Source organism: Lissotriton vulgaris, unplaced genomic scaffold (assembly GCF_964263255.1).
Source record: "Lissotriton vulgaris unplaced genomic scaffold, aLisVul1.2 SCAFFOLD_756, whole genome shotgun sequence".
Taxonomy (NCBI): Eukaryota; Metazoa; Chordata; class Amphibia; order Caudata; family Salamandridae; genus Lissotriton; species Lissotriton vulgaris.
The window spans coordinates 748,050-764,185 of record NW_028251774.1 but is presented as its reverse complement, the minus strand read 5'-3'; the positions used below and the strand labels follow the sequence as shown (position 1 = coordinate 764,185).

At 46.0% G+C, this 16,136-nt stretch overlaps 1 protein-coding gene across 1 annotated transcript in view; it reads right to left on the bottom strand.

The window, feature by feature from the left end:
- The window catches only part of LOC147662771 (uncharacterized), a 191,578-nt gene that overhangs the window by 153,171 nt on the left and 22,271 nt on the right, over positions 1-16,136 (bottom strand). The window contains exon 3 of the mRNA XM_086950914.1: positions 6,464-6,502. Within this exon, the coding sequence (XP_086807040.1) occupies positions 6,464-6,502 (39 nt within the window). The remainder of the gene's footprint in view (positions 1-6,463; positions 6,503-16,136) is intronic.

Here is a 16,136-nt window from a genome sequence, read left to right as displayed (position 1 = left end):
TGTCTCAGTAATGAACAGTATCGTACACAGCAAAAATAAGCACCAAAAGAATACAGCATGGGGAACATTATGTTACCAGATCCAAGTCATCGAGCCGGGTTCATAGCAGAGAAACCATCAATGTCACCCTTGGCTGTCATATCAGCTGTACAACAACACATATTACGCAGAAGTCCTACCCCACCGTCTGAACTATCGTTCAAGATGTATTTCCCCTCATCATTGTATTTGACTAGCAGGGGCCCCCAGGCTGCATGATTCCGTAAGCAGCCCCTTCATCAGTGCGGCAAAGGTGCATGCAGTTCTTATCCCACCTTGCCGCCAACACCTGGAACACCCTCCCCATCCTCCTACGGCAGACCCAGGACCTACTAACCTTCAGGAGGCTACTCAAGACCTGGCTATTCGAGCAGTAGAAGCGCCCCTCCCCCCCCCTCAGAGCCTTGAGACCCTCGCAGGTGAGTAGTGCACTTTACAAATGATCTGATTGATTGATTGGTTGATTCTCCGCTACCCCCCATTCTAGCAGATCCCTCAGCCTAGAAGACTTCAGCGGTACGCTAGCTCCCAACCACCAGATTGCTACTCGCCCGATAGCCCGCAGAAGCAAGTCGGGTAAGTCTGTAAGGAATCTTGCGCCCCCCTGGTCTTGCCACCACTCCCAAGAGGCAGACCAGTGGTGTCAGAGGAACCGCTAGACCTGTAGCCCTTACAATTCTAGGCACTACCTTCCTCCAGAACCCTTGGATCGCATTACAGGCCGAGGCCAGATGCATAAAGGTGGAATCCAGCTCCCTAAATCGCATATATATTGCCGCACTAGAGGGGTCCATCCTATTACAGCTGACTAGGGTTCACATAGGTGCGGTGTAGAAACTTGAAATGTAGTATCTTAAATCAATGGTTACAAGACACCGTAGGCACCAGTTTGCATCCACACGTTCAGTCCACAGCCACAATGGGCTTCTCCAGTTCCCTCTTCCAGGCCAGACGTGCCACATAAGGTAATCAGCACATTTCCGGGAGCGCTTTAAAAAATAAGGTAATCAAGTGCCTTCCTTCTCCTCATTGGAGTAATCCACCAAGCACCCAAGAGGGCTGTGTCGTCGCTGGAAAGCTAGTCCACACTTTCCTTGTTGTGCGTTCCAGCTTGGCGTAATGAAAGAAGTGATCCAGTCGCACACCAAAGGCCTCCTGTGCATTCTGAAAGGTGAGGAAAACCTTGCCAGGATATATATTATATACCACCTGATCAAAGGGAGCCCTATGAAGTACCTTCCCACCTACTGTCTCCCAAAGCATGGCCATATGCCTCACTAAGTATGCGACCGGGCATTCTGACTGACCCCCTGCATCAACCGGCATGCCAAAGTGACGTCCCCCCCCAAGCATGTCCTTGAATAATCTTTTCCCAAAGTTGTCAGGGTCCGCCAGCTGCTGTTTGCTGTTAATATGCTGCACACTGAATTAATTGCATATCCGGGAAAGCTAGACCACCATCCTCCATATCCCATTTTAAGTCTGACAGGGCAACCCTGCTGCGCCTCCTAGCCCAGCCCAACGAAATCAGTAAACTATCAGTCTTCGAAGAAACTGTGGCCCAAGCGGAAACATCGAATTATGGACAAAGTAGTGGTAGTGAGGGAGCAAAAGCATCTAAGCCACAGCTTCCCCCCTCCATCACTGACACTGGGAGCCTGTTCTGAAAACCCTATTGAGCCCTCCAATCCTTCTATGACCGTCTCCACATTCAAATGCCGGTGTCCTGCCTCAGTATGCGCAAACTGAATGACAACATAACAAAGTCCATCTATCTCCCAGTGGAGGCCTAGAACAGGGAGCTGGGAGGCCTGTTCCCCACTAACTCCACCCAAGTAGCAAAAGCAGTGACTTTCAGACATTAAGCCGTAAGCCGGACACCCCACCAAAATTCGCCAGAAACCCTATCAAGAGAACTACCAACCTGCTGGGGGCACAGAAATATATCAGCGCCTCATTGGCATATAGGGAGATGACATGCGTTGAGCCTCCCACTAAAATCCCTCAAGGCTCCAGTTCCTTGCGCAACAATAAGGCCAGTGGCTCAATCACAAGCGCAAAGAGGAGTGGTGAGAGAGGACATCCATGACTGGTTCCCCTATCAATCGACCACACCTCTGAAAGCTCTCCCCCTACCCTAATGCAGATCAAGGGGTCAGTATGCAGCAACCGCATTCAGCTACAAAAGATGGGCCCTAATCCCATCCTCCTTAGTGCTGTCATCAAATAAGCCCACTCAACCGTGTCAAAGGCTTTTTCTAAATCTAAGGAGACAAGAGCCAATTCACAGTCATCATCCACAGTTTTGTGCAACACATGCATGAGCCTATACAAATTAAACGTCATGCTGCGGGTCGGCATTAAAGTAGCAATGATCCTCATGCACCAAATCCCGAATGCCTCCCCCAGTCTGGTCGCCAGTAGTTTGCATTGTATTTTTATATCGGAATTAAGCATAGTGAGGGCCTATACAAAGAAGAGCCAGCAGGGTTAACTTGTGTTTCAAGGAAAGACATGTAATTCCTTCCCGCATAGCAGGTGGAAGGATCCCCACCGTTTACACCTCATGGAGGACTACTAACAACTTCTCTTTGAGTGTAGCGCAATAGGTTTGAAAAAACTCCACAGGGAAGCCATCACCACTAGGGGCCTTGGACCTATTAAGGGCATCCTGACATACCACATCCATCAAGAGTTCTGAAGGCATGCGCCAACTCTGCACCCGGAGGAGAGCATCCCCCATCCCAACCGGAGCAGCACAGGAGCTTTGTCAGAGAGGAACTACCCCAAGTGAGTCACAACGACCAACGTTTCAGGGTCCAGCCCAGCCACAAACATACGGTCCAGGGGCTACAATTATTGTGCGTTGGATAATGGCAGGTGTAGTCCCGACCCTCTGGGTGAAGTACCCGCCTGCCGTAAAGGAGACCCAAGTTGCATATGACCGCGGCAAGAGAACCTTCATCAGGGGCTTAGTACCCTGCTTCGGAAGGAGGTGGCCCTTCTCCCTATCCAGGATGCAACTGTAGTCCCCTGCCCAAATAACAGGGGAGCCCATACTATCCTCCAGAAGGTCCTGAATTTGCGCATAAAAATGCTTGTCATCCAAATTAGGCGCATACGTATTTAGGATTGTAATGTCTTTACCATCCAGTGTACTCTGGAGAAAAAGGTAAAGCCCCTCATTGTTTGCCTTACTGTAAGCATGTCGAAAGGTGACCCCGGGTGCAAACCATGTGGCCACTCCTCCAGCATGGCAAGTAATTGACCCCTCCATTTCTACCCCAGTTTCTGAACTTCCCCACCCATTAAATTAAATACGTTTCTTACAAACACACTATCTGCACCATGTGGCGCCTAAGAAACGAGTGCACCCTATACCTCTTGGAGTAGCCCTTAAGGCCCTTGACATTCCTAGTTAAGACATTAGTACAGTCAGCCATTGATCACTACAACCCAAGCCCTGCGGTACCGGCCACCAATAACCCCAGCCGGATGCTGACCCCAGAATTCCAGCCGGACAAAAGCAAAAATTTGGTATCTCATGCACACTGCAATCAAGAACATGTACCCCACATCAAAAGGAATGCAAAACATTTTAACACCTCCAATCCCCTCCACCCTGGATGAACAGTAAAAGCTTTAACCCCTCAAGCGCTGCCGTCGGCCAACGGTCGTCACGAGCGCTACCTCCCCAGTGCTGCGCACGACCGTTGGCCGACGGGCCAGCGCTCGTTATTCGAACGTTCAGCACTGGGTGCTGAACTTTCAAAGCAGCTAAGGTGTTAAGATCCCTTCAGCCAGGACCCACAGCCTAAACTCCCGTACCCCAACCAAGACCTACCACTGAACAGTGGAAGAGCATCCCGAACCCCATGCACAATGTAGCGCTGTACCAGGAACACAGCACAAACCAGCACATCTTATAAACAGTACAACAAATAGGCATAGCCCCGGCAGTGCCCCAGGTGCTTCACCCCCACCCCTAAGTAAAAGGAAAAGAGGGGAGAGAGAATGAAACAGAAGAGACTAGAACATGACACAATACATGGTCAAAAATCAGGCAGCTGAGTCGCCCAAGTCCAAAGCAGCTCCTGAGCAGGCATGTTCCCCCTGGAATCCTACACATTGTGACTGGGAGCCACCGCCATAGTTCCATCTCCTTGGATAATGACTCTCATTCGTCTCTCCCCCTCAAGGGCTAAAGCCTCTCCAGATGCTTGCACCTCCCATGACCTCCAGTTTGGGCATTGAGCACCCTACCCCAGGGTCCCGACTACGCGTACCAGTTCACCAAGGTCTTGTCCTCTCCCTGGGTATCTTGTCCCAGACCTCCAACCATCATCAAACATCCTTTAGAGTATCGAAGAAGTGGGACTTGGCCCAGGACAAAACCCTCAATCGAGCAATCAAGCTGGATACAGCAACATGTATCTGAGGCCTATCGATCGCAGCTTAGCCTTAACCTCCAGGAAGCCCTTTGGGGATCCCTGTAGCTTGTCAGTGTAATCTGGATAAATTGAGATCCTGTGGTTCTTGAAGTGAGTGGGCACAATCCATCTCTGGGCAGCACGAGTTGAGGATTCGAGCAGGTCTGGGGGCTACACCAACGTCTGTTGCATCTTCTTGGTCACAAAGAAGGGGCACAGTCCAGTAGGCTTCCACACATCCCAGATCCAGCGTTCCACAAAACTCTTGATAAACCCCCCTCAGCTCGTTCCTGTAACCGACCAAAGACTGACATTATTTCAGCGAGACCTCTTCTCCAAGGCCTTTACTCGAACTTCTAGTGCCCCATTCATCAAACTAACTACTTGCTTCTGAAAAGTGGTCACCCCAGACTGTAGTTCAGCAATAGACCCTTCAGCAACCCAGACATTGTCAGACACCTTTCTGAGATCCTCACTTGGAAGGTTCACCTCAAGCGCCACTGTTTCAATCTTCCCCTTAAGTATCACCCTGTAGCTGTGTATAGCAGCAAGAAGTTCTGCTATGAATGCTCCTCAGTGGACTGCCCCGGTTCCTGATCCCCAATGAAGTAAACCTGACGCGTTAGCCGCTGCAAGGTAGATGACGGTGTAGTGTACTGCTCCACAGCATTCCCCTGCGCGTGGCCCGTCTGCTTATTCCTGCCCATGTAGAAAGCCAAAAGGATCCAATAACCCTACCGCCCACAGCTGAAGGCTGCCGGCGCCAATGCCCCTGGAGCTCCGGGAATCCCCTCTCCCTGCGATGTCTCCGCACCAGCATCCAGGCCGACCCCAACCCACCCCTATATCCCACAAGGGCCAAAGCTCCTTCTTTGGGCAACAAATGAACACAAGTGTCCCTCAACTGTACCTCAATCAGCAGCCACTAGATGGGAGGCTGGCAACCACACCAGACTGCACAGTATGAGGCCTCCCACAAAAGCGCCCAACAAGATTCCTTCAATGTCCAGAAGAAAGAGAGGCCAGTTCTGCTAAAGGAATCATACAATCCATGTATTGAGGCCGCCATCCACACAGATGCGGGGCCCACATTTCCAGGCACGAGAGTCACAAGGCCCCACGACACAGGCTCCCACTGGGACCGCTGCACTAGAAAAAAGGCCGAAGACCCCTTCAAAAGAGACCTCCACAGGTCGTGAATGTCTCCCCCACATAGCCAGCTCTCAGTACTGCAAGGAGAGCCCAGAAGGACCTCACACAGGTGCCTCACCCCACCAGCCAGTCCGGAGGCATTCACTCACCAAGGCGCTTCCCGCTCAGTAACAGGGGAGAAGGAATGCCGACCAACTGGCCCCGCTTCTCAGTCGTGGGCCGATATCAAGGGCGGAACAGCAGAGCCCGCCCAGGGGAGATCACGGCTCCGTAAGCGGGACTCAATTCAAGCGCCAGTCAAGTGCAGCCACAGCATTCAGGCCAGGGAGAGACCGCTATACTCCCCGACACTCAGGGAGCCGTCCACATGCCACTCGATTGATCAAGAGAGCCGGATCGCAGCTCAAAAGGCTGCCTCCTGTAACCGCCACATGAAGCTGGCCGAAAGGCAGTTGGGACACCCAGGGTCCGCTGCCAGGCCCTGATCACGGTGTTCATTCCTGCCGCAGGACGCAACAGTCAGAACAGTGTAGGTGGCCGCCCCCACATCAATCACCACCTGTTTTGCATCCTCTGGGCTCCGGGACACTGTAAGGTAAGCTTTGTAGCCTACCCAAATGTTAGAAATGCCAGGAGCAGCAGGATTTCGCATGATTAGAGTCTCTTAGAATTGCATCCTTTTGGCGTTTTGAATGGCTATGCCCCCGCAAACACATGATTAGTCATAGGGCCACACTGCCTGTCTTAGCTGCTTCTTGTGACAATGCTTTTCATATGTTGTGACAATGCTATATAACACAATTACAGAAAGAACAAAACACATTAATGAATATATATATTACCTGAATCTTTAGTGTCTTCATCTTCTGAACTGTCACCTTCTGCAGTGAAAATAAGTATTCGAAATTAGCTTACTTTATTAAACAATGCAAAGAAAAACTTGTATGTAGACTCTTTCAGTAGAAACGGCAGAACCGAACATGATGTTTTTACACTCAAATAGAAATAGAATTCAAAGGAAAATGCAAAGCAGATTTTTTCAAAATATAAATGCCTAGCAGATTTGTTTCAAAGCAGAACACCAGTGTATTCATTTACCATTGTTACATGTATTGATGCTATGATAATACAATGATAGAAGACATTTGTTCCACATCAGGCTTATGATCTGACAAAAGGGGAGTGATCCTTGCTTTCTGTAATCATGGGTTGGATCACTCCATCACTGCAAATAAATGACTTTTGAAACAATCAGCTACTATTGAAATATTCTATACATTTCTAAGTCCTAGGTTTTCATGGGTGGTAGGAGAAGTCCAGTCAGGCACAGCAAAGTTTACCTCAAGAACAGCACTTATGGGGTCAGGGCCCACTCCAGCAGAGGCCAACAACAGGGTTCATGGGAGGGCCAGTTGGAACTGGTGAATTGAACTGGACAGATGCAGGATAAGGCCCCTTGCAGCTTGTTGTGTCAAGGTATCTTGAACAAGAGGTCAGTATTATGACCCTTGGAGTCCGCTCCTCTGTCCTGAATACATGAAGGAGAAGGTCCACTCCTTCAGGGCTCCTCTCAGGTCACAAATAGCAGGTTTAGCCCTCTTTTGATCATTCTCAGGTCCTGAAAGTTTTCTTAACCCCTTCCATGCTCATGACGAGCTCAGCTCGCCATGAGGCACAGTTGAGCTGCACTGATGACGAGCTGAGCTTGTCATGACCACACCCGTTTCCATTGACCTTCAGCACAGGAGGAGGATTTCTCAAGCAGCGATGGTGTTAAGAGGGTGCCACTGGATGCCACATGTATGCTTGTCACTGACTTGTGGGTGGGGTGACGCCTATCCCCTCCCTAGCTAATGGGGTAAAGGTTTGCAGGGGTAGCTCTACCCACTTTTGTAGGAGTTCTTGTCTGCCCTACTGTAAAAAATAAGCAGTGCCCCTAATTTCTAAACTCCAAAATGGGGAAACCTTTATCCCCTTGTGTATAGCCTGTATGCCACAGAGAGCAGCACTCCTCAGTGGTTGCTCCAAACAAATCATGGGAGTGCCTCCCCTCCCAATGGGATTGGAGCCTGCCTGGCTGGGAGAACAAAAGAAGATGCCAGACCAGGTGTCATCTAACATCTGCTTAAGGTAGTAAGTAACTTAGGTTTCTGGCCACACACAGAACAGTACCTTGGCAACATAGTAAGGAAATCTGATTTAGGGCAGGCTATGCAAATTAATCTCTTTAGTGTGGTAACAAAGTGCAAAGATGACCTTCTAAAAGGATGTAACATTGTTTAATGTTGCCTGAAGTGGTAGAAAATAATCCTGCTTGTCTTTTTCACAAGTGCAGAAACAAACTACTCTCAAACTACTTTCGTTGCTCAATAATGTCTTTCTTTTGTTATAATGATCTTTTGTGATCCTTGGAGAGTAAGCAAAATTGACTAAAAATATAGAAAACAAAACAGAATCTCTTTTTCAGGGTGTCTGTTTTCGGATATAATCCAACAGTTTGTTTGTGTTAAAATGGCAAATGGGAATTTGCAGGGATGTCTTCACTAAACTGTAAAATCGTCTGTATATGTCACTGTCCCAGCTCCACTCCTGTGCCCAGAGAGCGCGATTACTGAGATCTTACCAGGGTTGGCTGACCCACTGTGGGGTTTGAGGCCCCATCCCACCAATTTCCCACGCCGATTATAGTCCTTAAACAAACTGCTGGTGATGGGTGTCCATTCCCTCTGCTGACCTCAACCCACAGTAGTTGCATCGACGCATGCGCTAATAGGACACGGATGTGTCTGCCTGTAGCACACATGCGCTGACGTTCACTGCATCATTCGCGGCAAGGATAAGCGCAGTATCTGGATACTGACAGCCGGGCAATAGATCAATTGGCAACTATCCAATCATAATGCACAGTAGCTGAGATAAGGGCTAAGAGGAAAAGTCTTAATTTACTTACCGGTGGTGATTTCACACTCTTACAGCCATGAGCCCAGGCAAGAGAAGGTAAACGGGGTGAGCTGTCGTGCAGTGTTGCAACTGAAAGGGGATGAATGTGCACAATGCCTCCCTCACGATTAACCACGCCTACACTAATTGTCCATGACCATACAGGCAAGGTATGTGTTATGATAGATAAGTGGTTGGAGGACATGGTGCTTGGAGTTCATAGGAGGCAAGACCTATTGCTGGGAAAGGCTTGCAAAATCTAACTGTAGATCTGAGGTAAACGCATAAGGCTCGATTCACGAAGGTAACGTATGTGTAGTAAAGTTACAAGTGTCTAAGTACTCAGGGCGGGATCTCTGTACTTGGGGTGGCATCTCCGCACTTAGGGGCCCATTAGGATGTCAGGCGGATCGCCACCGCCATGCTGGAGGTGGCGATACGCCCGACATCCTTGCCCGCCCACCACCCATTTCCCCCCCGCCATCGCGGCGGACGGAAAGACCGTCCGCCGCTTTTCCGCGCACAATGTGGCAGGCACCGCGCAGTGCCTGCCTGTTTGTGTATGCAAATGCATTACATGCATTTTTAGCATTACCCCCCACGGGACCCCCGCCCTTATGGCGGGCGGTCCCGTATTCCGATAGGATGGTGGGCGGACTAAGTCCGCCCATCATCCTAATGACCCCTAAGTGGTCTCAGTAGTGAGCAGTATGGAGATTCCGCCCCAATGACGAGACTTCAGACTTGTAACTTTACTAAACGTAAGTTACCTCATGAATGAGGCACATACTAAATGCTACTACGGGCCCTTGTGGGAAAATATGAATTTTATAACTTTGGACTGCATCTGAATAATCGTTTCACAATGAATCCCACAGAGGAGTTACACAAATAATAATAAAGGGTACAATCCGGTGATGAGCTGTGGTGCTATGACAAGACGAGGTGATGCAATCTTTGTGAAGAGAAATGAAAATAATGGGATATCAGTGCTGATGCAATAATCATCTTTATTTATACTACACAGTTGGATACTTTTCTAATTATTTTGCCTGTTTGTGAAGAAATAGGGAAGACAAGCGCTGCAGACACAGTATGGTGCTGTCTGAAGGAGAAGTGATTCCTGCAAATCAGTTTCAGACCCCAACGGTACCACGTGTGTTCCTGTGCACTTCCTAAAAGCAACTAACAGCTGAATCGAGGTCCCCCAATGCGAAATAAGGTTGTAGTTCAGAGGTGTGCAGAAACTGAAGCAGCAATGGAAAAAGCATCCAAGTAAGTCCTCAGTCAGCTTCGATAAAATAAAAAAAATCACATGTACTCACCTAGAAAGTTAAAAACCCAATTTGTAGCATTCATGTTATGCCAACCAAACTTCTCTATCCTGAATTTAGGAATACAGCATTTCTTGTTTGCAGATTTCATGACCTTATGTATCACTTTCAGTATGCCTGTCCTTGGCAAGTTTTATTTGCTACTGATCTCTAAGTGCCTGCACTGTGGTAGGCGTCAAAGACGTCCATCTTTGACTTTTCTCAGAGCCCAGCACTTTTGAGCTGATACCTCGAAAATTTGAAAACTAATGCAAACACATTTTTTAAGAAGGAATTGCTACTACAGGATACTAACATTTACTTCCATAATTCAATGTATAGGTGTGGAACAAAAATGCATCACAGAATTATAGTGTGGAAAGTGTTGCTGCATGAAAATACTTTCCTCATCATCATCTTTATTTCGATCATTTAGATCTTATAAAAGAAACATCACAATAGTATTATAAATATAACAGTCATAGTTTAAAAAGAGTTAAGAATAAATCACAATAAAACACAAGGATAGTTGCTTAAAAAAGAAAAAACAAATGAGAGGCCTATTTAGCAAGGATATCATTTTAAAGGTTATTCGCGTTTCCAATTAATCTTTACACAAATGTTAAAGCTTTCAACACAGCACCTACCTATATCCATACATCTCGAGGAATAAACCGATCTAAAAACCATCATGCAATATTGGGCAAGATAAAGAGTCGCTCAATACATATATCTAGAGTGTAAACTGGAGCGAAAAGACAAAATACTATTCCAAGTCCATTAAAAAAATCACCTGATACACTTCTTGCGCCTAATCCATAGGGCCAACAAAAATGCAGCTAGGCCAAACACCACAACTCTCATAGTGTTGGATTCGAAGCACCTCACAGGACCAATGCAGCTACATAAGGGGACAACCCACTTAGACCGTAGATTTTTGTAAAAAGGAAAGAAAAGTAATAAATGAGCCAAGGATTCAGATCTTCCTTTGCCTGCTGGACACTGGTCACCCAGTAATGCTTGAGATTGCCATCTACAGCAAAACGCCCTGTTCGGAACGGTCTTATATCGGAATTGGAGAAACAATTTACGTGCCATAGCTGGGTCTATTTCATCAATGGTCGATTTATATTGGGGATATGGTTTAAAATCTATAAATACTAGAGTAAGTGATCCCTCGTCTTTGGTCACACATTCCACCTGAATTAATTCCCAGCAGACTTCTTTATTTGTGGCTCTCGGCATCAGAGCCGTCTTCTCTTACTTACAAATGGGCACTGAATAAGACTCACTAGGCCTATACAATAAGGAGAAAGAGCTTCTGTGGACCATAACCGATGCCAAAACATTAAAAGTCTACACTCTATAATACTTTCACAAAGCAAAGAATACTTGGCTAAGGGCCTAGAAAGCCCAGGGGAGAATTTGGAGCGGTTTTTGCCCGACCTCCCTTCTTTTTAAGGGAGCTGTGTTGTGTTTGTTGACTCTACCTGAGAAAAGACGCACACTATTTCTGGTTGCAGAGTGGCGAAATCAGCTGTGTGTTTGAGGGATGGTGTGTTTGTGTGTCATCTGAGTGTGCTGCTGTGTGTTTCTCTGTGTATGTTTTAAGTGTGTTAATGGCAAACGTATGCCTCAGCCTATTGCTAATCCTGCCAGAACCTGCATTATTGTTTTACTGGGGGAATGTCACACCTTGCATGGCAATGTGGGCAATTTTGAAAGGGCTATTGTGCTTCACAAGTGTAATGTAGAAACAGTGTGAGGGTAGTCACCAGCCCAGACAATCTCCACTGCTTGTTAGTGCGCTGGAACAGTCCAGGCATATTGAACATTGCCCTTTGCAGCTTTAGGGCAGACAGCAGGCACATTAAAAATAACTTTTTTTAACAGTTAAATAATATTATGGAACATATAAAGACAACCATGGCAGGCTTTCATATTGATTATATTATTAATGGAGCCTTGGCGAGTTGTTTTGCATATTTGGAAGCGAGGTATCACTTTAGAATACACTGATTATGAACAATGTGGTCGGGCTAGAAAAGAGTGGCAAAATAAGATGGTTGTGCTACGTGAGGAAATTCCTCACGGATTTGGGTATGGGGAATTATTTTTCCGACCCATCCTCTTTATGTAATATTTCAAGAAAGCTTTTGAAGGAGAAGTGTATGACCTACCTACATGCTTATAGAACATCAATAGAAATGAAGAAAACGACAGTGGTGGCCCATGAACAAATTATGATTTCTAGGAAAATGCAGCCAGATGTTAAACTACAAATGAGAGGTTTTTATTAACCCGTTTCAGAATTAATTTGTTGTTTAGGTTACTTAGTTTCCCCGTTACTAATGACTGGACAAAAAATTTGATTAAGTGCCCCTGCGATGATTTGTCAGAACAATCAGATATTAATATACTTTTCTTTTGTAAATTTTATACAATGCCGAGACGAATATGGGTTGTTCCATTATTGAAGTCCATGGAAATTCATCGATGTCGCCCTGCTTTTGTAGCTGTACAGAAGCTTGATAACATTTTAACTATTGTATGTATTTCTTCATTTTTAAAAAATGTTTTTAAATCACGTAAATCAATTGTATCCTGAACTATGACGAGTTGATCTTGGTGTATTGGATGAATTTTAATTGTGATTTTATTTGTACTTTTATGGTTATTCTGTTTTATTAACCGAATAAAGAATTAAACTGAAAAAAACTGAAAACTGAATACACTGGCAGAAATTCCAATAGTATTTAACTTTCTAACAGCAATGACCTGCTGTCGTCCACGGAAACCAGGATGGGAACACTGCAGTAGACATGCACTGCTTCTCATGAGACACTGATACTTGCGGGCTCTGCGCTCGGTGTGCCCTGTGTTTCTGTAAAAAGCAACATTTTCCTAACAAGTAAAAACACACAGAAATAATGCTTTTGGGTTTCAGCGGCACGCACTGAAACTTTGAAATAATTCGTGAGCGCCACCTCAACAACCTGCAAAACCAACAACTTTTAGTCACAAACATTTACCACATTTTTAAAACATTTCTGCAAGAAGGCCTGTTAGAAATTGGGTCTCTAGTTGGCAGACTTATGCACCCTGTCCAAGTAGGGATCACAATCCTAGTAAGGGTAAGTCAGATACACAACCTAAATTACCTTGTGCTCACCCTCTGGGCGTTTGGCACAGAGCAGTCAGGCTTAACTAAAGAGGTAATGTGTAAAGTGTTTGCACAACACTTAAATTACAGTATAACAGTGAAAACACCACAAACAGAATCCACACCAGTTTAGGAAAATAAAGAATATTTTTATGAGTAAAGCAAGACCAAAACGACAAAAATCCATTAAGTAGACCTTGAGATATGAATGTTTAAAAGCTAATAGTGCTTAGAGGTAACTTGAGGTCGAACAGGACTGGAGTAAATTCAAAGTTCAGGCCGACTTGACGGAGGGCAGCCTGGCTACAGGATCCACGCTTGGCCTGCTGGAAAAGTACCTTGGATGGAGCAAGCGTCGGTGTCGAAGGCTCGGAGCGTCGGTTCCGATCCACGAAGTCGGGTAGATGCGTCGTCGAGCCTCGCACTAGGGTCCCACATCATTGTGAAACCCTTTACGATGCAGATGTGTCATCGAACCTCGCAGTCGGGTCCCGCGTCGGCGTTGAACCGCTTACAATGCAGGCGCTGCGTCGTTGTCAAGTCTTGCAGTCAGATCACACATTGTTGTAGAGTCATGCAGGGATGTCCTCAAATCTGCGATGCGTCAGCGTTGAAGGGCACTGCCTTGGTTCTGATGGCCACAAGGCAATCACTGTGTCGATTTTTGCAGAAAAAGAGCTGTAGAGGCCACTTTCAATGGCCAGAAGTGGATTGGCACATCTTGGCAGAGAAGGACTCACAGTTGGCAGAGTCCAGCATCTGAATTAGAGTTGAGGTAAGTTTCTGATGGCCTTCTACAACAGGAGGCAAGCCAGCAAACCCTTGGAGAACTTTGGTTCAAGAATGGAGAGAGGAAGTCCAGTCCTTCTCAAAACAGCAAAGCGGGTAGCAAAGTATCAGTCCCTCCTGCAGCACAGCAATCAGCAGGCCAACCCAGCAAAGTGGCAGTCCCTCCTACAGCACAGCAGCTCTTCTTCTTGGCAGAATGTCTTTAGTTCCAGCAAAGTTCTGAAATCATGGTGTCAGAAGTCCAGTACTTATTTATACCCAAATAAGCCTTTGAAGTAGGGAGACTTCAAAGAGATGCTTTAAAGAGCACAAGGCCCTGCCTTTCCTGGCATGGCTCCAGACTCACTACAGGACTATGAAACCCTTTGTGGAGATGACAGGCGCAGCCCTATTCAGGTGAAAATGTCAGCTATTCCCTCTCACCCTGCCTCAGGGTGACCCATCAACATGCAGATAGCTGCTCAGTCGCATCTATTCTTCCTTTTTGGGTGGTTGTTTAGAGAGAAAGCAGGAAGTCAGCTGTCACTCACCCCTGACGTGTATTTCAGGGACAGGCAGAAGGCACCAAATGGTACAAGTATCAAAATGGCAACTTTTTAAAAATTGCATTTTCTGAACTGCAATTTAAAAACCAACTTCACCATAAGTTGTGCCAGAAACACCAAATGTGATCTTGTCTCGCGGGGAAACTGCACTTATAAAATGTTATAAGGCAGTCCCAATGTTAACCTATGGGAGGAATAGGCCTTGCAGTAGTGAAAAACGGATTTAAGGGTAGTTCACTACCAGGACATGTCCTACTTTTTAAATACACTGCACCTTACCCTTGGGGCTGACCAGGGCCTCCATTTGGGTTGACCTATATTTAATAACAAGGAAGGTTTGGCCTTGGCAAGTAAGTTACCTTGTCAAAACAAAAAGAGAGGCAGGGAAAGTAGAAAGACACTCTTATTCCCAGTATCAATTAATAAACAAAAGAAGAGTGACACTCTTCTTTTGTTTATTAAGTAAGTTACCTTGCCAGGTCGAAATGGCAGTTTAAAACTGCCCACACAGGATCTGCAGTGTCAGGCCTGAGACATATTTAAAGGACTATGGAAGTGGGTGGCACAATCAGTGCTGCAAGACCACTATTCACATTTAATTTACAAGCCCTGGGCACATGTAGTGCACTTTACCTGGAACTTATAAGGAAGTAGTTAAATATGCAAATTGTGGCTAAGCCAATGTTACCATGTTTAGAGTACAGGGCACATGAACTTTAGAAATGTTTAGCAGTGGCAAAGTGCCTAGAATCCTAAAGCCAGAAAGAATGAAGTCAGCAACACAGATAGTCAGAAGGCAGAAAGTCAGGGGAAAACACACAAAGGATGCCAGGTCTAACAAGACTCATTTTACATAAATATCTTTACAGTTGGTTAGGTAACTTTTTATATCAGTGCAGTACGTGCAGCTATGTTTGCTCCACCACTTTGAAAACTCACCAGTCACCACTGGATCTCACAAGTAAAAATAGTTCCCCTTTTGTGGGAAAAGGGATTCTGCCAATCCCTTTTCCCACGTCCTAAACAGGTGCATGTTGCAGACATTGACAATCAGCCATGAGTTTAGGTAAGATTTAAAATCCATCTCAATATATTTTACATCGGGTTGGGATAATTTTAAAAGAATAGGCAATTTATGATCCACTCATTAACCTGAGGCACTTCAGAAAGCCTTGATGCCCTTGCTGGGGTATCTCACCTCTTGAGAATTACTTATGCCGTCTTTACAAGAGACTAAGAAATGGACCTGTATTTCTCCTCTTCCAGATTTACGAAAGTCCAGGGGTACCGATTATTCTGGGTGGTGAAGTTTCAGGCCAAATACAAGCTGGACCCTGAGGGCCCTCTAAAAATGAGGCATTACCAATGGCATCAGTAATTCCAGATCAGATTCCACCAGCAATGCCTTATTTTGCCACAGACTTTCTCCCAAAGTTCAGCTTCTCTCAGTAACCAAAGTCTCTGAGTGAAAGTAAACAGATCCCTGATGATCTCATGCACCCCATAGTTCTGATGGGATCAGTAACTGATGTTATTGGCCCTATCAAAGTTAATAGACCACTCGCAAAGAGTGCCTAAGCACCTAAGTTCTTTTAGTAAATTCCAGATGTATACATTTACTATGAATGAAAAATGTATGGCTACTGACAAACATGAATAGATTGTGGCAACGTTCTATTCTTTAGGTAAGTGGTCTGTTCCGGCCAACAGTCATATGAATATCTTCTCACTGTTCAAAACGGTTCAAACAAACCATCCATATTAA